Source organism: Rattus norvegicus, chromosome 14 (genome assembly GCF_021556685.1).
Source record: "Rattus norvegicus strain SHRSP/BbbUtx chromosome 14, alternate assembly SHRSP_T2T, whole genome shotgun sequence".
NCBI lineage: Eukaryota > Metazoa > Chordata > Mammalia > Rodentia > Muridae > Rattus > Rattus norvegicus.
The window spans coordinates 84,159,833-84,182,872 of NC_141547.1; the positions used below are offsets into that span (position 1 = coordinate 84,159,833).

Consider the following 23,040-nt stretch of genomic DNA (forward strand, 5'->3'; position numbering starts at 1 on the left):
TTAGGCCTTCATGATCTTTCCCAGTTTATGTAATCTCACACTCTTCCTTTAACATCTGCAGCTCTGATCAGTCTGTAGTCCAACTAACCCAACACCGGGCAGTTGTGGATAGGAAGTCCAAGAATCTAGTTACTCAGTCCCATGAGGCCAGTTGTTTCAGCTGGTCTTCTGGAGGTTCCAACGGATGTGCTGGCAAGGAAGTGCAAGCAGGCAAAGTGTCTAATAAAAAAATCTTTAATAAGTGAGTATGTCTGTGTCCTTGGGTGCCTCTGGGAGCCAGTGGTGTCAAATCTTCCGGAGCTACAGTATAAACTCTTAACTGCCGAGCTGGCTCTCTGGCCCCCTACCCTTCTCTTTTTTAGAGATAGTGTTCACTCTGTAGCCAAGTCTCCTTTGGAACTCACCACGTAACCTAGGCAGGCTGGCCTCAAAATTGGGTCAAATGCTCTGGATCAACTTCCAAATAATTCGATTACTCCTGTTAAGACCCTAAATTCACTGCATGGTGGTGAGCATGCAGAGACAGGCAGATCTCTGTGAGTTTGAGGCCAGTCAGGTCTATAGAGTGAGTTCCTATGGGGTGTGGGGTAGAGAAGATCTTAAATTCAGTAGGCAATCATTTTGTTTTTTTAAAAAAGATTTATTTTTTTACTTACTTATTTATTTATTTATTATGTACACAGCATTCTGCCTGCAGGCCAGAAGAAAGCACCAGATCTCATTACAGATGGTTGTGAGCCACCATGTGGTTGCTGGGAATTGAACTCAGGACCTCTCGAAGAGCAGACAGTGCTCTTAACCACTAAGCCATCTCTCCAGCGCTCAGTGGCCAATCCGTTATAGTACATTCCTATAATCTCAGTACTCAGAAGGCTGAGGCAGAAGGATCATAAATTTGAGGCCAATCTGGGTTACATGGCAAAGACCATTTCTCCAGAAAATCTAAACCAAGCCAGGTGGTGGCGGTGCACCCCTTTAATCCCAGCACTTGGATTGCAGGAGCAGGAGAATCTCTGTGAGTTCAAGGCCAACTTGGTCTACAGAGTTAGTTCTAGGACAGTCAGGAATACACAGAGAAGCCCTGTCTTGAAAAAATAAAAATCCACCAAGGCAAAAAACAACAAAAGTCAAACAAGCAAATAAACAAAACAGGCAAGGTTGATGGCTCAGTAATCAAAAGTGTTTGATGGGGTTGGGGATTTAGCTCAGTGGTAGAGCGCTTGCCTAGCAAGCGCAAGGCCCTGGGTTCAGTCCTCAGCTCCGGAAAAAAAAAAAAAATGTGTTTGACGTGGAAAACCTAGCAACCTGAACGTGAACTCCAGAACCTATGGTGGAAGGAGAGAACTGACTCCTGAAAATTGTCCCCCAACCTCCAACTGCATACCATGGCATACCCATATACCCATCTCTCACACACGCTCACACCTGTGCACATGTTCACACGGTCACGCATGAGCAAATTAAACATTTAAAAAACAACTCCTAAGAGATACTGTTTGCAAGTAAGGCCACATTTCATGATACTGGGGTTAAGAGAGCCATATCTCTTCTGTAGGGATATATCAGACAGTATGACTGAGCTCTCTCTAGGAGCCATTTTTATGCCAGGATAGCTGGGGAGGTTTGGGGAAGTCATATTTAACAAGGATGCTTCCATAACCTTCACAATTTAAAACTGCATGCCAAGGCCTGTTTCCCTCTATAAAAATGGATGCAAAGGCAAAGTAAACTGTACTCACATCACTCTTAAATCTACACAGCCATCTTGCTACATTGTTGCCTATGATGATGCTGTGTGCCTTTGCAACTGTATCTCTGTCCACAGGCCACACGGATTGTTCAAACTTGATCTAGTTTGCTTTATCACATCCAATACCTATTCGTATGATGCTATCGTAGTTAATACTGAGTGAATGACCAAAAGGCAGCTCAGTAGTCACGAAAAGCAGTTGCTGGAGTCCAAACTGCAACAACAAACAGACTCACTCAGGCGAGACAAGATACTAGCATGCATTTCCAGGCTAAAGTGGTGCCATCTTGTGGCGGTATTTCATAAGCACAGATGTAAGTCATTCCATACCAATAGCTTTGAAATTGTTCAATGTCTGAGATAAGTTTGGGGGAGTGTTTGTCACTTGCATGCAGAATGGATTTTATTAATATGCTTCTGTAAATGCTATGTTAAAGTCACATCATTCACATTTGCATATGGTGTCTAGGGCTAAAGGACTGGGACTTGGTCATTTGGCTCATGCCCCAGCAGAGACAAAAGGTTTTGAGTCGCTGTCCCTCCTATATGGGGTTCTATAGGAGCTGGAGAATACAGTTCTCTGCGAGCAGTTGGGCCTGAGCATAAAAGCCCATCAATAAGGAGCAGGTGACAGGGACACAGCTGGGTAATTTGTCTCTTTGCTCTTCTGCAGCCCATTCAGTGATGATCTATTTGTCCCAGGGAATGGATGGTGGCAGGTTTGTCCATATTTTACACTTATGAACCTGTCCGCTCCTCTCTGCCCAGTGCTGTTCATCTGTCTCTGTCCCCGGGTTCCCCTCATTTCATTCCACGAGTGGACAGCGGGCCTTGGCAAAGAGTTATGGAGGTGGATTCTAAGAGGGTGGCTTTGAAAAGAAATGAAGAAGGGAAGAGGGAAGGGAGGGAGGGAGAGAAAGAAGGAGGAGGGAGGAAAGGAGAGAGGGAGGGAGGGAGGGAGGCTGAGAATATAGGACTGTTTTCTGCAGAGGGGGAAGGGATGGTTGGGAGACATACTCAGCAGAGAGAGAGAGAGAGAGAGAGAGAGAGAGAGAGAGAGAGAGAGAGAGAGATCAGATTTGGGGGTAGGCAGGAGGGGACCTCGGAGAGCAAGGATGATGGAAAGGGCATGAGACAGGAGGAATCTGAGGTCCTGAGGAGGCTTTGAGGGGACTGGTTCTTGCTTAGTATTTTTTTTTTTTTGAGCTGGGGACTGAACCCAGGGCCTTGCGCTTGCTAGGCAAGCACTCTACCACTGAGCTAAATCCCCAACCCCTTTGCTTAGTATTCTTGTTGCTCTGGGTTCCACCTTCAGGCTGAGCCTGAGAAACTGAGTCCAATTCAAATCACCAAGCTGGACCGCCTTCAAGACCTAATTGTAGTAACTGGCTTCCAATATGCCCTTGGCCTTTTTGGATGCTGGCATTCACGTACTTGGTATTAAGAGTTGAACCTAGGGTCTTTGTATCTATCCTAGGCAAGCATTCAACTAACGAACCATATTCTCCACCCTCTTTGAACTTTTTCAGTTTAAGACATGGTCTCACCAAATTGTGCAAGCCTGCCTCAAACTTACTCTGTGGCTCAGATATCCAGTGCATTTAAGAGCCTCCCAACTCAGCCACCTCTTAGCTGGGATTACAGGCTTTGATGGTTTGTATATGCTTGGCCTGGGGCGTGGCACCTTTAGGAGGTGTGGCCTTGTTGGAGTAGGTGTGTCACTGTGAGCATAGGCTTTAAGACCATTATCCTAGCTACCTGGGAGCCAGTCTTCTCCTAGCAACCTTCAGATGAAGATGTAGAACTCTCAGCTCCTCCTGCACCATGCCTGCCTGGATACTGCCGTGCTCCTGTCTTGATGATAATGGACTGAACTTCTGAACCTGTAAGCCAGCCCCTGTTGTCCTGTATAAGACTTGCCTTGGTCATGGTGTCTGTTCACAGCAGTCAAACCCTAAGTAAGACACAGGCCCAGTTGGTACAGTCCACTCCCACACTGATTATGCCAAATGTGTAACCAATCGGATGTGCAGAAATAACAGAGTGCAACCCACTTCCAAGTCCCTGAATGTATCAGGATACTGGAGGAAGCCAGTATCTATGAGAAAATCCCCACATGGCCATCTGGAGTGAGAAGTGAGTGGGGCCTGTTGCTATGAACTTGCATTAAATTATGACCCACCATGGATGGACACTCCCCAGCCTCAGTTTGTTCTTCAGGTGACCACAGCCCGAGCCACCATCCTGATTGTAACCTTTTAGGCATCCCCGGGCCAGCACGCCCTCATTAGCCCCTTGCTCTGGAATTCTGCACCCACGGGAAATAATCAGTGTTCCCTGTTTGAGGCTAGAATTTTCGATCGTTTGTTCCACCATGGATGGAAATGGTCTACATTTTTATTTGTGGATTTTTTGGAGGGGTGGGGAGCCTGACTGTTTTGCTGTTCAGAATGCACAGCTGGACAAGAGCCAGCTCCCAACAGATGTTCCTTCAGCCTCGTGGCATGGAGTGGGGTAGCTCAGTAAGCAGGCATGAAGCAAGAAAGTTCTGGGATGGGGTTGAACATCCAGGATAATGAAGCCTGAGGTAACGTCATCTTTCTATTTTCCTGGGAAAGAGTGGGTTCCTGGGGCAAGAGACTTTGTGCTAAAACTGAGACCTTCCAATATAAACTGGATTATGTTCATTGCTCTAACTGAGGGTAGAGGTAAGGGTGTTGAAGCTACCTAGTTAGCTGCCATAGCGTGGCTCATATGAGTCTGTCATCCATTGGTATAACAAAATGACTGAGGGTCAGTAATTGAAAAAGCAAAAAAAAATTATTTATTGTAGTTCTGAAGACAGGAAAGCTCAAGGTAGAGAGGCTGCCCTCTGAGAGGTCTTTCTAGGCAGGACACCACAGAATCATGAGTTGACCCACGATGACATATGGCAAGAAAAAGCCAAGACAGCCAACTTCCTTTTATGTTTATGGGGATAGAATCCAGGCCTTATTCATGATCTATGCCCTAGTCTTACAGTACAGCGCTGTCATGACTGCTAACTACTTCCTCAGTAACTAATCCATCAAGGCTGATGGTGGCCAGCTAGGACTACATAGTGAGACTCTGGAGAGAGGTAGAGAGACAGAAAGAAAAATACATGCACATGCACACACTTGCACACCTGCACAGACACATGCATACACACACAGACACAGAACAGAAACAGAGAGATAGAGACAGAGACACAGAGAATTTATTATTTATTTGTGTGTGTGTGTGTGTGTGTGTGTGTGTGTGTGTGTGTGTGTGTACCTGGGTTTTGTGTATTACATGTGTGTCAGAAGAGGTCAAATTCCATGGAACTGTACTTATAGCGATTGTAAGGTGCTGGATGTGGATACTGGAAACTGGTCCTAGGTCCTCTTCAGGAACTGAGCAGTCTCTCCAGCCTCTTGACTTTTTTCCTTTTAGTTTTTTTTTCTTTTTCTTTTTTTTGGAGCTGGGGACTCCTTTTTGTTTTTAAGAAACAAAGTTTCTGTGTGTAGCCCTGGCTGTCCTGGAACTTGCTCTGTAGACCAGGCTGGCTTCAAACTCACAGAGATCTGCCTGCTTGTGCTTCCCAAGTACTGGGATTAAAGGCTTGTGCCATCACTGCCCTGCTCAGCCTTTTGATTCGTAAAGGAAGGACAGATTCCATTACATGACAATATCAATGTCCCCTCTGTCTAACCATCTGGGTTTTTCCTGAGTGGCAGTGGACTGGGGACCCTATGGAGATCACACTGACTTCTAACATGAAGAGACCCTCCAGGTCCTGTAGTGTCTCTGTGCCCTTTGTGTGCTCCACTTTGCTCTCACAGACTGGCAGCCTGCTGTCTGCGCTACACTCCTCAACACTGACTTTCACTGCATTTGTTGCCATGGTTCCACCTGCTGGGACAACTGATTCTGGTTCTGTTTATCATATTGATACACAGTTTCCTTTGTAAATAAATCACACAAAAACAATGTGTGTTCATTGTAGCATCTTAAGAAAACTCAAAGGGGGGTTGGGGATTTAGCTCAGTGGTAGAGCGCTTGCCTAGCAAGCGGAAGGCCCTGGGTTCGGTCCCCAGCTCCGAAAAAAAGAAAAAAAAAAAGAAAAACTCAAAGGGAGGGCTGGAGAGATAGGTCAGCATTAAGGGCATTGGCTGCTCTTGCAGAGGACCTGCGTTTGGTTCCCAACACCCTCATTGCATGGTTCACAACCATCTGTAACTTTATGTTCAGGGGACAGGGTGGCTCTTCTCACCTCCTCAGGCACTACATACTTGTGGTACTACATTCATGCATGTACACATACACATAAAATTAAACAAAAAATTTTTAAGTTAAAAAAAAAGGGGGGGGTGGGGTTGGGGATTTAGCTCAGTGGTAGCAAGCGCAAGGCCCTGGGTTCGGTCCCCAGCTCCAAAAAAAAAAAAAGAAAAAAAAAAAAGAAAAAAAAAAACAGGGGGAAAAAAGAATCACAGTTTGTCTCAGTTCCTTTTCTACTGCTCTGATAAAACCCATGATTAAGGCAATATTTGAAGAGTTTGTTGTGGGCTTACAGAAGTTCCAGAGACTTCGACTCCGCGCCCATCATAGCAGGGGGCTTGGCAGCCGGTAAGACAGGCACGGTGCTGGAACAGCAGCTGAGAGCTCACATCTTGATCCACAAGCAGAGGCAGAGAGAGGTAAGTAGAAATGGCTGTGGACTTTTGAAACCTCCAAGCCTGGGCTTAATGACATGGCTCTTCAAACAAGGCCACAGCTTCTAATTCTTCCCAGACAGTTCCACCAGCTGGACACCAAGTATTCAAACATATGAGCCTAAGACGGTCAGTCTCATCCAAACTACCACATGGTTTAGATTTAAATTATTTGATTGGGGATAGCTCAGTCAGTATAAACCCAAAGACCTTAGTTCGATTCCCAGCACACCATAAGCAGGGAAGGTTGTAGTCCCAGTGTTGGGGAAACAAAATGAGAAGATCTTTGGGGCTCACTAGTTGATGGAGGAAGGGGCAGGGAACATGGCTAACATCTCTGCCCTGGAGGTTTTAGTCAGCAGTAATTGCATATTTGTCTGCTCCCCCAGGCCTTGGCTGCCAAGAAGTACAGATAGGACTTGTTCAGTCAACCTTGCTGTCTCAAGAGCTTGGATGAGACCTAGCTAGCCAGACTCACAGTTTGAAGCACTCTGGAAAGTTATTTATGCTGGCTGTAAATCCCCATACCCTAGCCACACAGAGCAGGGATTACAGTCAGTGGGTTGGCATTCTTTTGTTGGTATGTCTCTGTCCCTGGGTCCGTCTCTGATTGTGTAGGCTGAGATAGGAAATAGGGGCCCCAGGTGAAGAGATAGTGGAGAGAAAATGGTTTTTTGTTTGTAGTTGTTTTAAATTCTGTAGCCTCTTGTCTCAGCCTCTAAGGTGCACCACCACAATCAGGCTTTGGATAAAGAGCATCCTGCTTGTTCAGAGTCTTGCCCATCTGTCTCAAATGGCTGGAGACGTTCAGCCTTTAAAAGCTCTTGGAGGAGACCCGAGTTTGGATTCCAGCACCCATTAGAGTGCCTCAAAACCGCCTTTAAAACTCCAGCTCCAGGATATTTGAGACCTCGGGCATCCTCAGGCACACACACACACACACACACACACACACACACACACACACACACACATACACACACAAAATCTTTTTTAAAAATGTTATAGAGTTTGTTCTTTTGATGAGATAGTGTCTGATGATGCCCTGATCCAAAAGAACACAATGTGTAAACAGAACACTTGCCTAGCCACGTGTGAGGTCCTGGGTTCCACCTCCAGCACCCAAGAAGGAAAAGAACTCACAGGCACACATAGTTTGTGAACAATTTCAGGGGTATAAAGATTGTCTCTGGTTTATCCTCAGAATGTCCAGGACATTCGATGCCGGCAATTATCGAGATAAATAATTGGAAAAGGTCATTGAAAAGAACAGGGCCGGCTGGGGCTGGAGAGATGGCTCAGTGGTTAAGAGCACGGACTGTTCTCCCAGAGATCCTGAGTTCAAATCCTAGCAACCACATAGTGGCTCACAACCATCTGTAATGGGAATCACCCTTTTCTGGTGTGTCTGACGACAGCTTACAGTGTGCTTGTATATGATAATAAATAAATATTTTTTAAAAATTAAAAAAAAAAGAACAGGGCCGGCTAACTGCTGTTTCAAGAGCTCGGACGTGTGGGTATGGAGTGTAGATCTGTAGATTTGGGGGACTCCCAACTGATTGCGTTTGAAAGGGAGGCTGGCGAGGGGAGGGCGTGGTTTTCTCTAGTCCTGCCTCCGCTACTGGGCTGGGGCGTGGCCTTCTTCCAACCTGCTCCGGTCCAACATGGCTCCGCGGTTGTGCATCATCTCTGCAGCAGCACGGCGGCTGCTAAGGAAGCCGGGACCCTGTGTTGGGGACCTCGCGGCTGCGCGTGCTGTGCGGTGAGAGGCCAACGGGGCTGACCGCGTGCCCGGAACAGGGGCAAGGGAGGGGGCTGGAATGAAAAGCAGAGACTCTCGGGCTTGGAATTCAGGGGTTAAAGGCAGAGCTGCCAGGATGTAGGCCTGAGGGGAGGCCGAGAAAGAATGGGGAAAGTGAAAAGATATGGGGAGGGTTTGGTTTTTTAAAACAGGTTCATACTACATGTGATTCGACCTCGGAATCCTCTTGCCTCTGCCTCCTAGATAGTACTGGTGTGCACTACCTTGCCTAGCTGGGCAGGTTCTTTGTCCTGTTTGGGACCTGGATCTGGGCTGAGAATAAAAAAAATGAAATGAGTGGGAGGGACAGGTCTTGAGCCCCGGAGTCCGGGCAAAGGCCGAGGATAGTGGCAGCCTTTTGCTTGGCCTTTGTGACTTAGCACGCACCGGGGTCTTCTGAGCCAGGCAGCTCCACCCTCGGGAAGTTTTAGAAGGACTGTGGTAAGGTGGGGATTCCCAGCATGATTCCGCACCCTGGTTTGTACAGGTGGGTCAAGAGAATGGGGTGGGAGCTGTTCAAGGTCAGTCCATGCCATGTGGAGGCAGCTCCGATGTAGGACCCGGGTCTCATGATGCACTCTGCACTTTGTACCACCGCTAGTGGCCTCCTACGAGAGAGGCTCGACTCTGGCTTTGGAGAGCTTGGCTTCCCCTGACTGGCTCTGGGCTACTCCTCCCTCCTCGATGCCACGCCCAGTGCTACCCCCCATCTCTGCCCTTAACACCGGGAGCTCTTCTGACCCTTATCATTCATGTTTCCCCAGCCCCACACCCTCACAGGTTTTAGGACAGGGTATGTGCAAAGAACATTGACTAAAGAAGTTAGGACACTTGCCCTCACACCTGTGGAAAGGGATGTGTGTCGCTACTGCCCCAGTCCGAGTGTAGCCATGGAGTTCCATTAGAACTCTGTGCACAGAGAATTTTGGAAAGCTCAAATAGAGGAGTTGGGACATTGTGCCCTTCACCTTCCGTGCTGGGCAATGAGGGAGAAGCCGACATTGGGAAATGAGCCTGAGTGTACCTTGTAAACTCAGCCTTTTCTGGAGGGATGACCTTGGGTAGGAGGAGAAGACAGGATGTGTCTGATAGGATTGTTTTCTATTGCTAGGAAAAGAACTCGGGTTCAGGTATGCTAGGCTAGTGCTCTCTCTACCAAGTAAACCATAATATCTCCAGCCCTCACTGGATTTTTTAAGGCTTAAAGAGACAATACTTGTGTTACCCTTTGCCCAAGCTTATGCTTCAAGCAATTTCTGTCATTGTGAGAATTGAAAGGACATCCAGGAAAATAATCTTTTATAAAATTAAAGAAAAATTTTTAAGCCTGATAGTGGTGCACAGCTTTAATTCAAGCACTTTGGAGGCAGAAATAGTCAGATCTCTGAGTTCAAGGCCAGTTTGGTCTACAAAGTGAGTTCCAGGACAGCCAGAGCTACACAGAGAAACCCTGTCTCAAAACCAAAAGAAAAAAAAATTATTTGGGCCAGGTGTGGCAGCATATACCTTAAATTCCAGTACTTAAGAGGCAGAGGCAGGAGGATCTCTGAGTTGGAAAGCCCTCATATTTCTACATATCCAGCTCCAGAACAGTTTGGACTACATAGAAAGATAAGCAAATAAAAATTATTGTGGAGACTAGAGAGATGGCTCTACACTTCTGAGCACTGGTTCTTTAAGAGTACAGGGGTTGATTCTCAGCACTGGCTCACAGCTGTCTCACAGCTGTCTCACAGCTGGCTGTTACTCTACTTCCAAGGGATCTGACACCCTGGTGTCACACGGGTACCAGGTATGCAAGTGGTGCACATGTAGGCAAAGCACCACACATAATTTAAAAACTATTTTGTGTGCATTTGCAAATGAACATTTGCTTTCCTGTGTGTGTGTGTGTGTGTGTGTGTGTGTATGTGTCTGTGTACATACTATAGCACATGTGTAGAGGTCACTTTGTGGCTCCCAGGTCTCTAACTCAGATTGTCAGTCTTGGCAGCCAGTGCCTTTACACTGGCCCGAGATCACCTATTTTTTATTTAAAGAATTTTACTTTTATTTATGTGTGTGTAGAGGGGAGGGAGAATGAGAATCTGCACATGAATGCATGTGCCCACTCAGGCCAGAAGATGGAGTTGAATCTCCTGGAAGTGGAGCTCCAGGCAGTTCTGAGCTGCCCCAGCCATGTAGGTGCTGGGAACCGTCCTTCTCTTAACCACTGAGCCAGGTGTCCAGCCCACAAGATCATCTTTGGTGCGACGGTGATTCCCACATGAAGATACTGAGACCGAGAAAAGACAGGACAGGTAGTTCTATTATGTGACAGACACATCCAGAGGCCACAAGGATGGGGGAGGGGCTAGAGGCAGCCTGCTGGTTCTGATTTAGTAATTCTGGATATTTGATGGTGAGCCTCAGTTTCCTTCAGTGTAAATGGGCACGGTGATCCCTGCTGTGCACTTTCTCCAGGATTGCTGTGAAGACACCAAACACCAACCCAGCCCAGTAGTGATTTGCATGGTTTTATGCTCTGGTCCTACAGAGACCTGAGACCACCCCTTCTTGCTGACCTTCAGCCTGTTCTCTGACTTTCTTTCTTTTTTTTTTTGGTTCTTTTTTTCGGAGCTGGGGACCGAACCCAGGGCCTTGCGCTTCCTAGGTAAGCGCTCTACCACTGAGCTAAATCCCTAGCCCCTCTTTTTTTTTTTTTTTTTTTAAAGATTTATTTATTTTGTGTATATAAGCACACTGTCACTGTCTTCAGACACACCAGAAGAGGGCATCAGATCTCTTTACAGATGGTTGTGAGCCACCATGTGGTTGCTGGGATTTGAACTCAGGACCTCTGGAAGAGCAGCCAGTGCTCTTAACCACTGAGCCATCTCTCCAGCCCTCTCTGACTTTCTAGAGTCACTCCTGAGGCCAGCCGAAAATCTTTCAGCCTCAAAGATTTGGGGTAAAGAGACAGCATGGTAAGCCCTTTACATGATGTGCGATCTTGCTGGCTCCTTATTGTTTTAAAAAAAAAAAATGTACTGTGACAGGAGAGGTGAAGATGATTAAAACACATTGTACAAAATCCTCAGAGAACTAATACATTTTTAAAATGTACTGTGAGGATTAGCTTTCAGTACATAGTAGCTGCTTGTCTTGTCTTTTTTTTTTTTTTTTTTTTTGGTTCTTTTTTTCGGAGCTGGGGACCGAACCCAGGGCCTTGGGCTTCCTAGGCAAGTGCTCTACCACTGAGCTAAATCCCCAACCCCTGCTTGTCTTGTCTTAGTCAGGGTTTCTATTCCTGCACAAACATCATGACCAAGAAGCAAGTTGGGGAGGAAAGGGTTTATTCAGCTTACACTTCCACATTGCTGTTCATCACCAAAGGAAGTCAGGACTGGAACTCAAGCAGGTCAGGAAGCAGGAGCTGATGCAGAGGCCATGGAGAAATGTTACTGGCTTGCTTCCCCTGGCTTGCTCAGCTTGCTTTTTTATAGAGCCCAGGGACGTCACCACTCACAATGGGCTGGATCACTAATTGAGAAAATGCCTTACAGCTGGGTCTCATGGAGGCATTCCCTCAACGGAGGCTCCTTTCTCCATGATAACTTCAGCTTATGTAGAGTTGACACACAAAACCAGTCAGTACACTTCTCTGTAAACAATGCTATTAGCCAGGCTTAATGCTGTATGCTTGTATTCCTGTCACTGGTAGACTGAGGCAGGGGAATCATGAGTTAGAAGCTACCCTGGAATATATAGCAAGACTCTTGACAGAAACAAAAAGAAATTCTTGTTGCTCCTACACTAATCTTGTTAACAGAACTCTAGTGAGTTTTGCTGGGTTTGCCTGTTTGTTTGTTTATATGTTTCCCCTTGTGGGCAAGCATTCTCCACCGAGCTATATCTACAGCCCCAAACTTTAGTTCTTATAGCTGAAAACATCTCTCTTTCGGCAAGCAGAAGCATGGCCCCTTTCTAAAGTCAGGCAGCTAAAGTTGAGATGTTTTAGGACCTACAGAAAGCTGAGCTTCCTAGTCTAGAAAGTTCTGAGGTTCCCGAGCTGTCACACTTGGAGTGTCATTGGCAGTAGAGGTGTGACATCTAACTGCCTAAGGAGATGGAAATGTTCCAGTCTAGGTCAAATAATTATCGAGCTGTTGTGTCAGAGGCATTGTGTTAGGCCTCGTGGGGGATGGGAGGGTGACAGTCTGCATAGTCTGTTACTTGCTTTAGAGCTGTGGGAAAAGACAGGACTGTAGGAAATGAATGGAAGAGTTGAGCTGAAAATGTTTTCCCAGCCTCTGCATACCTGTTACCATTCCTAGCCTGTGGTACCCATTTGGTTAGTTTTGCTTTTGTTTTGTTTTGTTTTTTTTTTAAGATTAAATTACGTGTTTTATTTATGTGTCAGTTTGCATGAGGTTATGTGAACCGTGTTTATGCAGGAGCCTGCAAAGGCCCGATCTCTTGAAACTGGAATTGTGCTACTGGGACCCAAACTCAGGTCTACTGCAATAGCAGTAATTGCTATTAACCACTGGACCATCTCCAGCCCTTGGTTTGTGTTTTTGATACAGGGTCTAACTCGAGCTAGCCTGGAACTCTCTCACAGACCACACAAAGTTCTACCAGCCTCTGCGTCCTGACCGTCGGGATTAAAGCTGTGTGCCACCAAGCCCAGCCTGCTTTCATCTTTAATTATGTGTGTATGTGTGTATCTGAGTGTGGATTTGTGCATGTGAGTGTAGGCTAGGTAGACCATAAGAGCCCCTGAAGCTGGAGGTGGTTGTGAGCCACCATACATGGGTGCTGGGACAGAACCCAAGTCCTTCACAAGAGCAGGAAGTGCTCTCTTAACTGAGCCATTTCTTTAGCCCCAGAAGGTATGTGTTTATTTTCTTTTGGGACAGGGTTTCCTCTATGTAGTCCTCCTTGTCCTAGAACTCACTACGTAGCCCAGGCTACCTCAAACTCACAAAGGTTGGGACTGAATATGTATGCCACCAGGTCTGCATTTTTACTGGTGGTTTGTTTGTTTTTTTTGTTTTTGAGATAAGGTTTCATCTAGTCCAAACTCACTGTGTGCCTGAGGATGACTTTGAACTATTATAGATGTGCTTCACCAAACCTGGCCTGTGTAGGTTTTAAAAAGTCTGATTGGGGTTGGAAAGATGGTGTCATAGTTAACAGTGCTGGCTGTGTAGCCATGAGACCTGGGTTTGGATTCCAGCACCCATATGACAATGGGTGCGGTCTCTCATGTGACTGTGGCCTCAGTACCATAGTGGGCAGAGACAGGAAGATCACTGGGACTTGCTGGCAGTCAGACTGACTCAGGGGTGGGAGGACAAACCCCTAGGTCAAGGAGAGACTCCATCCTAAAGGAATAAGCTGACCTTTTCTTGTATCACGAACACACACACACACACACACACACACACACACACACACACACACACAGATTGTAACCATGCATGGTGCATGTCTGTGATTCCAGCACTTCCAGGCAGGATCACCAGTTTGAAGCCAACCTGTGCTGTGTAGGGGTTCCAGGCTAGCCCAGGCTGAGTAATGAGCCCCTCCATTAAAAAGTTAAATTGCAGGGTTGGGGATTTAGCTCAGTGGTAGAGCGCTTGCCTAGGAAGCGCAAGGCCCTGGGTTCGGTCCCCAGCTCCAGCTCCGAAAAAAAGAACCAAAAAAAAAAAAAAAAAAAAAAAAAGTTAAATTGCTGGGTCCACCACAGAACCCTGACTCCAGAACTTTTGTGCCATAGTCTGGGGTGGAGACTGGACCTGAGAGCTTTGAATAAGTTCTTAGACTGTGCCGATAGTGTTAGTCTGAGAAGCACAGTCGTGAGGAAACTTGCTCCAAAATTCCCAGATTTAAAAGGGATCTAGAATCTCAAATGGAGCTGTAGAGACATTCAGACATTGCCTTTTGGGCATAGAGTAGGCAGTGGTTCTCAACCTTCCTAATGCTGCAACCCTTTAGTACAACTCCTCATGTTATAGTGAGCCCCGACCATAAAACTGTTTCGTTGCTACTTCATAACTGTGATTTTGTTACGCTTAGGAATTGTAACATGAATATCTGACATACAATTCCCAGAGGAGTCCGGACCCACAGACTGAGAACCCTGGAGCAGAGGCATAAAAGTGCTTTATGGTTGGGGAGATGGCTCAGTCTGTAAGGTGCTTGCCATGTAGATGTGAGAACTTGACCTCAGCTCTCCAGCATCCATGTAAAAAGGCACCTGTAACTAAGAGATGTGTCCCTGTAACTAAGAGACAGAAGGTTCCATAAGCTTGCTGGCCAGGTTGTCACCCATTGAGCTCAGGGTTAGTAAGAGATGATGTTGCAGAAGCTTAGGAGAGCAGTAGATAGTTAATGTCAACTTCTAGCACTTATTCATGTGCTCACACATGGACGCACACCTCTGCGCGCGCATGCACACACACACACACACACGCACACACAATGGGTGCTCAGACTCACAGGTACATGTACACACACATGAATGCATACACACTCTCACAGACACATGTGCACATACCTGCATGCGCTTATACATGCGTGCACACTCTACGAAGACGATGCTTTAAAGAACAGCGTCCAGTGCTCATCTGGCACATGCCAGGCCCTGGCTTCGGTCCTAGCACTCTAGGAAACAAAAATATTTTACAAAAATTGAGCAGACTAAGGAGAGGGGGAAATGGGAAGGAAGAGAGCCATTAGGAAGTCAGGAGTAGCGATGTTAGCTGCTGTCCACCATGCTAGTCCCATCCTCCATCCCCTATTTTACAGATGAGAGAAAGGTGAAGCATTAGCTGCGTTTGTCCACGACACTGACAGTGTGACTGGCATGGAAAGGCTCCCTGAGTCTGAGTTCACATTCTGGGTCAAGGTCTCTCTTTTCTTTTCTTTTTTCTTTCTTTCTTTCTTTCTTTCTTTTTTTTTTTAAAGATTTTCTTTATTTTATGTATGTGAATACACTGTCACTGTCTTCAGACACTCCAGAAGAGGGCACCAGATCTCATTATAGATGGCTATGAGCTACCATGTGGTTGCTGGGAATTGAACTCAGGACCTCTGAAAGAGCAGTCAGTGCTCTTAACAACTGAGCCATCTCTCCAGCCCCCTCTTTTCTTTTACTTTCACACTTTAGTATCTACCTATCTTCCATCCATCCATCCATCTGTAAGACTCTCAGAGAGAATCTTCCCTCAGGAGGGAGATCCTCAAGCCCAATGACCAGTCTGAGTCTACAGGCTGTAATCAGCAAGAGGATTTTTATTGATCAGGATACACAGGTATCTGTGGGCATCCCAGTCAATTCGGAAGACTGGCGCGCCTAGCAGAGCCAGGGTGGGCTTTTTATAGTATTTTGGGGAGCAGAAGCAGGCTTACAGAAGCAGATGCATGGTTACAGGGATGTGATTGGTGGAGTAAATGAGGCATACGTGTATGTTACCTATTTTGGCTATAATCATAACAATGAGTTAGCAAAAAGTACATGGTGGTCGGGTCTCCCGGGGGGTCAGGGACTGTTTCTTTTTCCCCGCCAGGTGGCCCATGGAGCAATGCCCATATTTTAGTCTAGTTTCTGCATTTTGTTTTCTTTTCTGGGCTATTTTGTCTAAATGTTGGGTCAGCTTGTCCCACATATCTAAAAACTTACTTTTTACTTTTATAGTTGAGGGCCTTGGGCTTGTACAATTCCCTTTCTGGGAGGGGGTCTTTCACATCCATCCATCTATTTTACTTCTGTGCCTCTTTCCCATTAATTTTCTTTTCTTTTTTTTAAAAAGATGTTTTTCTTTCTTTTTTTAAAAGATTTTATTTATTTTATGTATATGACGAGTACACTCTAGCTGTCTTCTGACACACCAGAAAAAGGCATCGGATCCCATTACAGATGGTTGTGAGCCACCATGTGGTTGCTGGGAACTGAACTCAGGACCTCTGGAAGAGCAGTCAGTGCTCTAACCACTGAGCCATCTCTCCAGCCCCCACTCATTTTCTAAACACAGACTGAGCATGTGCTGTGCGTTAATCTTGTTCCAGTTACTAGAGACACAACAGAGCACACCAGGTCCCCACCTGTCTTTGCGAGGGTTTCATTGCTGTGAAGAGATACCATGACCGTGGCAACTCTTGTTTCTTCTTCTTTTTTTTTTTTTTTTTTTTTTTGTTTTTGTTTTTGTTTTTTTTTTTTGAGACAAGGTTTCTGTGTGTACAGACCTGACCGTCCTGGAACTTACTTTGTAGACCAGGCTGGCTTTAGATTCACAGAGATCCTCCTGTCTCTGCCTCCCAAGTGCTGGGATTAAAGGTGTGTACCACCACACCCTGCTCATGGCAACTCATAAATACAAACATTTCACTGGGACTGGCTTACAGTTCAAGGGGTTTAGTCCTTTATCATCATGGTGGGAAGTAGGGCAGTGTCCATGTAGACATGGTGCTGGAGAAAGAGCTAGCTGAGAGTTCTACATCTCGAACGACAGCAGCAGCAGGAGACTGTGAGCCACACTTCCTCTAACAAGCCTCCAATAAGGTCACACCTAATAGTAACACTCCCTATGGGTCAAACATTCAAACCCAGGAGTCTATGGGGGCCCTTCCTACTCTAACCACCACACCACCCTGGTGATGTGTCATGGTGGAGGGGGGGGGCAAGCAATAAAGTGTAATAATCAACCAAGCAAAAAGAAGTCTTTTGGGTTTTGGTCCGTTTAATTTCCCCCCCGGTGCTGGAGATGAAGCCCAGCATGTCATGAATGTTGGGAAGTATATCTCTAGCTTAGGCCTAGAGCTTTACACATTCCTGCAGAATGGAACAAGGGAGCAGAGTGAGAAGCTTGGGCAGGACAAAGGTAGGGGAGTATCAGGAATTCACTGGCAAAGTGAAATCCCAACTCTTAAAAATGTGCACCTGAGGGCTGGAGCGATGGCTCAGTGGTTACGGGGGCTGGCTGCTCTTGTGCAGGACCTGGGTTTCAGTTCCCAGCATCCACATGGTAGCTCCCAACCATTTTTAACTCCAGTTTCTAGGGATCCAATTCTCTTTTCTAGCACCCGTGTGGTGTACATATATACGTTCAGCTAACCGCTCAAAGTAAATGCATCTTTTTTGAAAATGTACTTAAGGGTGTTGGCTTGAAATTGACACTTCCCTTGGGGTCTGAACAAGTCTCTTACTACGTTTTTACCTGTAAAAAAGATCTTCCCGGGGTAGTGCTCTCCTAGAGAGCCAGGGTTTAATTCCTGGCACCCACATGATAGCTCACAACTGTCTGTAACAATAGTTCCAGGGGATCTGATACCAACTTCCAGCCTCCTGGGAGCCAGGCATGGAAGTGATACACAGACGTGCATGCAGGCAAAATATCTATATACATAAAGCAAAATCAGAATTAATAAAAAAGAAAAGAAAAGACCTAGCTGGGTGGGCTGCTATGTCTTGCTTTCTTTTTCTTTTTTTTTTTCTTTTTTTTTTTTTTTCTATTTTTCGGAGCTGGGGACCGAACCCAGGGCCTTGCGTTTGCTAGGCAAGCGCTCTACCACTGAGCTAAATCCCCAACCCCATGTCTTGCTTTCTTAACACATGGGAAACAGACCTGCAGGCAGGATTTGAATGGTAGGGAGAGGCAGAAGGTATTATAGCTCCAGGAACATCCCCTCCACTCACCCTCCCCTCTCTCCCCTTCCCCTCCCCTCCCCTTTCCCCTCTCCTCCCCTTTCCTCTCCCCTTCCCTTCCCCCTTCCCTTCCCTCCCCTTCCCTTCCCCCTCCCCTTCCCCACTCCTTCCCTTCCCTTCCCTTCCCCTTCTCCTCTCCTCGCCCCTCCCCTCCCCTCCCCTCTCCAGCGCTGAAGCCCCAGCTCACTCTTCAGGCCTAGGCACTGGATATTTATCTTGGCCACTACTGATGTTAATGAGTTACTGGGAGCCTAGCTCTGGAGCAAAGGTCTGGGTGGGCAAATGGAGCCACTTTTCTGCCAGTCACTACCTCCTCCTGGGGAGCAGCCCAATCCATTCTGAGCAGAGGCCATACCCTTCAGTGCCCCACTTGAGGGGCTGGTTTTCAAATGCTCTGATCTGTCCTCATGAGTTTAGAAGCTCTTTAACTGGGGCTGGAGAGATGACTCAGTGGTTAAGAGCACTGGCTGCTCTTCCAGAGGTCCTGAGTTCAATTCCCAGCAGCCACATGGTGGCTCACAACCATCTGTAATGGGATCTGATGCCCTCTCCTGGTGTGTCTGAGGACAGCTACAGTGTACTTACATATAGAATAAATAAATCTTAAAAACAAACAAACACCTGGCTCCAAGCAAACTTGAAAGAAAGAAAGAAAGGAAGGAAGAAAGAAAGAAATGTTGTCTCCCTGGAAGGTCTGTGAAAAGCTCTCAGGGAGAACTTTCCCTCGGGATGGAGACCCTCCAACTCAATGACCAGACCGAGGCCACAGGATGCAATCAGCAAGAGGATTTGGTTTATTGTCGGGATACACAGGCACCTGTGGGCGCTTCAGTCACTCGGGGGACTGGCGCGCCCCACGGAACCAAGGATGGGCTTTTTATAGGATTCTGGGGAGCAGAAGCAAGCATACAGAAGCAGATGCATGGTTACAGGGATATAATTGGTGGATTCTAATGTGGCAAGGGTTTAGCCCGGGGGCAAGTTTCCTAGCTACCTTCCTGAAACATAACGACTGACTCGGCCCCCCAAGGGTTCAGCCCGGGGGCAAGTTTCTTAGTTACCTTCTTGGAACATAACGGCTGACTCGGCCCCCCACCAGGGTGTGGGACCTCTCCCGGGGCTTTTCTCCTTGTCAGGTGCTCAACCGCAGTCGTCCTGTTGCCAGGCCTTCAACCATACACATCCTGCTTGGCAGCCGCTGTGTACTCAGTGTTCTAACCTTTCCCTGAACCAGTCATCTTAAGTACAGCCTTGCAAAATGGCGTTACTGCTGCTAAGCTGGGGTCTTTCAGTCTGCACTTGGTGTTACGTGAGAGCTTGCAGCTCCACTCATGTTGGACCTAAGAGATGCCTGGGAAACCTAGAGTTCTTACTTTTGATTATGGCTAAGCCATGGTCAAAGGGGACTGGGATTTGTGTGGGGCGTCAACTCTCATGAGCAACAAAAGACAAGATAACTTGCAGCTGGGGCTTTCCCAGCTCTAAATAACCTTATATGGTGTTTGAGTGGCTAAAGTAACTGGAGGGAGATAGCTGGGTGTCAGTCTTTTCCAAGAAGGTAGAACCCCCCTCTTCTCTTTCAGAAAATGAAGGCTTAGCATCTTGGTGAGCCTCTTTCTTTACTGCAGCACCGATGACCTGCATCAATCAATAGTTTGGTTTGGTTTGGTTTGAGACAGGGTTTCTCTGTGTTACCCTGGCTGTTCTAGAACTCGCTTTGTAGACCAGGCTGCCCTCCCAACTTCTGCCTGCCTCTGCCTCCCAAATGCTGGGATTTAAGGAGTGCACCACCACTGCTCAGCTGGTTACTTTTTTTTTTTTTTTTTTGGTTCTTTTTTTCGGAGCTGGGGACTGAACCCAGGGCCTTGCGCTTCCTAGGCAAGCGCTCTACCACTGAGCTAAATCCCCAGCCCCTTTCTGTAGTTTTAATTGTCTGCTTAGCAATTGGTCAGAAAATCTGAAATGGGAAATTCCAGAACTAGAGCACATTCACAGACATTTCGTTATAGAGTAATTGTTTTAAACTTTTTAATAAATATATGCATATAAAAATATAATATGTGCTATATGAAACACTTGGGGAGAATGACTCTGCCATAAAACTTCACCAAGGCATGAACAGAGAGTTTACTGACAAACACTGCAAGAAAGCAGGAGTTCCCTGAGAGGGAAGTCACGCCTCTGAAAAGGAATAGTTAAGGGGGATATTACTTGGTTTTCCCACTGTGAGATTCTTAGGGTCATATTTGAGGGAGCACATGGGCCTCCCATTATTCTGCTTAAGTCAATCTTATGAGCTGGTTGTTGATGTGAGGTGCTGTGAGTCGTTAGGGGTTAGTTCCAGGTGCCTGGATGAGACAAAGGATCTGGGCTGGAGAGATGGCTCAGCGGTTAAGAGCACTGGCTGCTCTTCCAGAGGTCCTGAGTTCAAATCCCAGCTACCACATGGTGGCTCACAACCATCTGTGATGGGATCTGATGCCCTCTTCTGGTGTGTCTGAAGACAGCGACAGTGTATTCAAATATATACAAATAAATAAAACTTAAAAAGAAAGGAAAGAATAGTGCACACCTTTAATTCAACACTGGAGCGTTAGAGGCAGGTGAATCTCAGAGCTTGAGGCCATCCTGGACTACAGAGTGAGTTCCAGGATAGCCAGGGCTACCCAGAGAAACCCTGCCTTGAAAAACCAAATCAAACCTAAACACAAAAAGGTATCATGGGTCAGGCCAGGTTGCTAAAGTGTGGCTTTTGCTTTTACGTTTGGCCTTTGTTTCCTGTGAGTAGGGTAGTCTGGGGGTGGTGATGTTGCAAGGCAAGGATCTAACTGTACATTTTGTAGTAAGTTCTGGAGATTGTACCAAAGTTTGGTATTTGTTGACTCTGCTGAGATCCGGTAGAAGGCTTTTGAATTGACGGTATCAAGGACCCGGTGAGCTGTAAGTGGTCATACTCTATTCCAGGGTTAATTTAGAGGCCTTTCCAGCCAGAAGAGCCACATCTGTCCCATGGCACAGGGACCAGTGACTTGGAAGGGTAAATGACTGGGCAAATGGCTGGGCTCTCAGAGAGGCCCAGGATTTGAATTCAGAATTCTCAGTTGTGTTCTCCTTTCTCCATGTACATGCAGAGACAAGAGCTGGGTGAGGCAGGGAAAGCTGCTGGTGCTACAGAGCTTCTGTAGCACTGGAGGGGAATAGGAAGAAGGAACTTGGAAAATGATATCACAGGATCCAGAAAGGCAAAAGAAAGAGTCGTGGCTACTCATGAGAGTAGAGGGATAGCCTGTCTTAGGAGGTCCAAGGGTCCTATGTAGTAGGCATCAGGCAAGGTGAGTTTGGGGGTTAACTGTCCTAGCAGCAGACTGCAGTTGTGTGTCCAGAGGTGCTGGAGAGAGGTGGCAGGCACGGCTTCCTCTCCTGGCCTCCTAGGCCCTACAAGGGTTCCAGATGCAGGTTGGGCGGCTGGGATCTCCCGAGGACACTGTGTGCCCAGACGATGCCGTTTCACTCTCTGTAGCTGCCGCGGGATTCCATGGCCCCGTTTCCAGAAATGTAGGTCACGAGGCTAAGGGAGCATGGGAATTATTGCGGTTCCTGGGCCTCCACATGTCCCTCTCAACTCCTCTGTCCTGCAGATTCTATTCCAAGGACAGTGAAGGCAGCTGGTTCCGCTCCCTCTTTGTTCACAAGGTGGATCCTCGGAAGGACGCCCACTCCACTCTGCTGTCCAAGAAGGAGACTAGTAATCTCTACAAGATCCAGTGTGAGTAGCTACTGAACTGCCTAGCTCCACCCTCAGGCTTTTGTGGGTGGAGCTGGAGTGAAGAGATGAGAGGATGAGGACGGCCCATGCTGTCCTGAGAGCCTTGGCCCTATTTGGCCTCACTCCGACACCCCTCCTCCACACACACATACATGCATGTGTAAGTATTACACGCACATCACTTCCTGTCCTCTGTCCTGTGTTGCAGTTCACAACGTGAAGCCCGAATGTCTGGATGCCTACAACAGTCTGACGTGAGTGCCATCAGTTGTTCCCAGTCGCTGCTGAGATGTGTGGGCTAGGGGCCCTCTTTCCCAAGAAAGCCTGGAACATCCCCTGCCCGTTCTTCTGACACAGTCAAGGGACGTAGATTCTAGAGCCCTAAGGGCTTTCCCCTACCTCTGCTTCTTAGAGAGGAGTCCTGGGGCCGGGTTGGAACCTCTATCTCAGGGCCCTTGGCAGCCAGTGCGAGCCCTGCCCCTCCCTATGCCCCTCCCACAGGGAGGCTGTGCTGCCCAAGCTGCACCTGGATGAGGACTACCCCTGCTCGCTTGTGGGCAACTGGAACACGTGGTACGGGGAGCAGGACCAGGCAGGTGAGGTTCCCTTGTCTCCGGTGCTCCTGCTGCCACCCAGCCCCGGTCTCTAACAGCTCTCGTATCTGTCTGCCCTCCTCTCTCTCTGCAGCATCTGTGAGGGTATGGGGAAGTGTGTTTCTGTCATATCTCATTGCCCTCCTCAAACGCCTGTTGGCTACTTAGTGTTCTCAGGCGGCCCGAGAGGCCTGAGAATCCTTCCTTGCCAGGTTCATAGCCGTACTTCACCACATCCTCTGCTCACTGTAGTGCCCTGTGTAAGACTCCTCAGTCCCCAGCCAGAACCACTCTACCTAGAACCGTTCAGGTTTTTCCTCCCTTGCCTTTTTTACTTGGTTCGGTTTACCTGTTTTTGTTTTTGTTGTTGTTGTTTGTTTGTTTGTTTGAGACGGGTCTTACCGTGTAAGTCCAGGCTGACCTCTACCGGGTACTCTTCCTGTCTCGGCCTCCTGAGTGCTGAAATGCTTTGATTGTCTCTTGTTTTGCTTGTTTTTTGAGACGGGCTTTCTCCGTATCACTAGAACTCGCTATGTAGACCAGGCTGGCCTTGAACTCAGAGGTCCGCTTGCCTCTGCCACTTGAATACTGGGATTAAAGCTGTGGTTCTCAACCTTCCTGATGCTGCTACTCATTAATACAGTTTCTCATGCTGTGGTGACCCCCAACCAGAAAATTATTTTCATTGCTACCAGATAACCATACTTTCGATATTGTTATA

General features: G+C 47.1%; 1 protein-coding gene across 5 annotated transcripts in view; it reads left to right on the forward strand.

Moving 5' to 3' along the window:
* Nipsnap1 (nipsnap homolog 1) overlaps nucleotides 1-23,040 on the forward strand; it is a 38,529-nt gene that overhangs the window by 6,546 nt on the left and 8,943 nt on the right. Inside the window, exons 1-5 of one of the 5 annotated variants that reach the window (XM_087583864.1) lie at nucleotides 3,518-3,635; nucleotides 6,327-6,450; nucleotides 21,599-21,726; nucleotides 21,935-21,980; nucleotides 22,228-22,322. Coding sequence is in view for 2 of the 5 variants with exons in the window: in NM_001100730.1 (NP_001094200.1) it covers nucleotides 8,133-8,230; nucleotides 21,599-21,726; nucleotides 21,935-21,980; nucleotides 22,228-22,322 (367 nt within the window). In the remaining 3 variants the exon portion in view is untranslated. Of the gene's footprint in view, nucleotides 1-3,517; nucleotides 3,636-4,199; nucleotides 4,338-6,326; nucleotides 6,451-8,116; nucleotides 8,231-18,761; nucleotides 21,516-21,598; nucleotides 21,727-21,934; nucleotides 21,981-22,227; nucleotides 22,323-23,040 lie in introns of those variants that run through there. The other 4 variants (XM_087583865.1, XM_087583863.1, NM_001100730.1 and 1 more) reach the window with 4 other exon arrangements.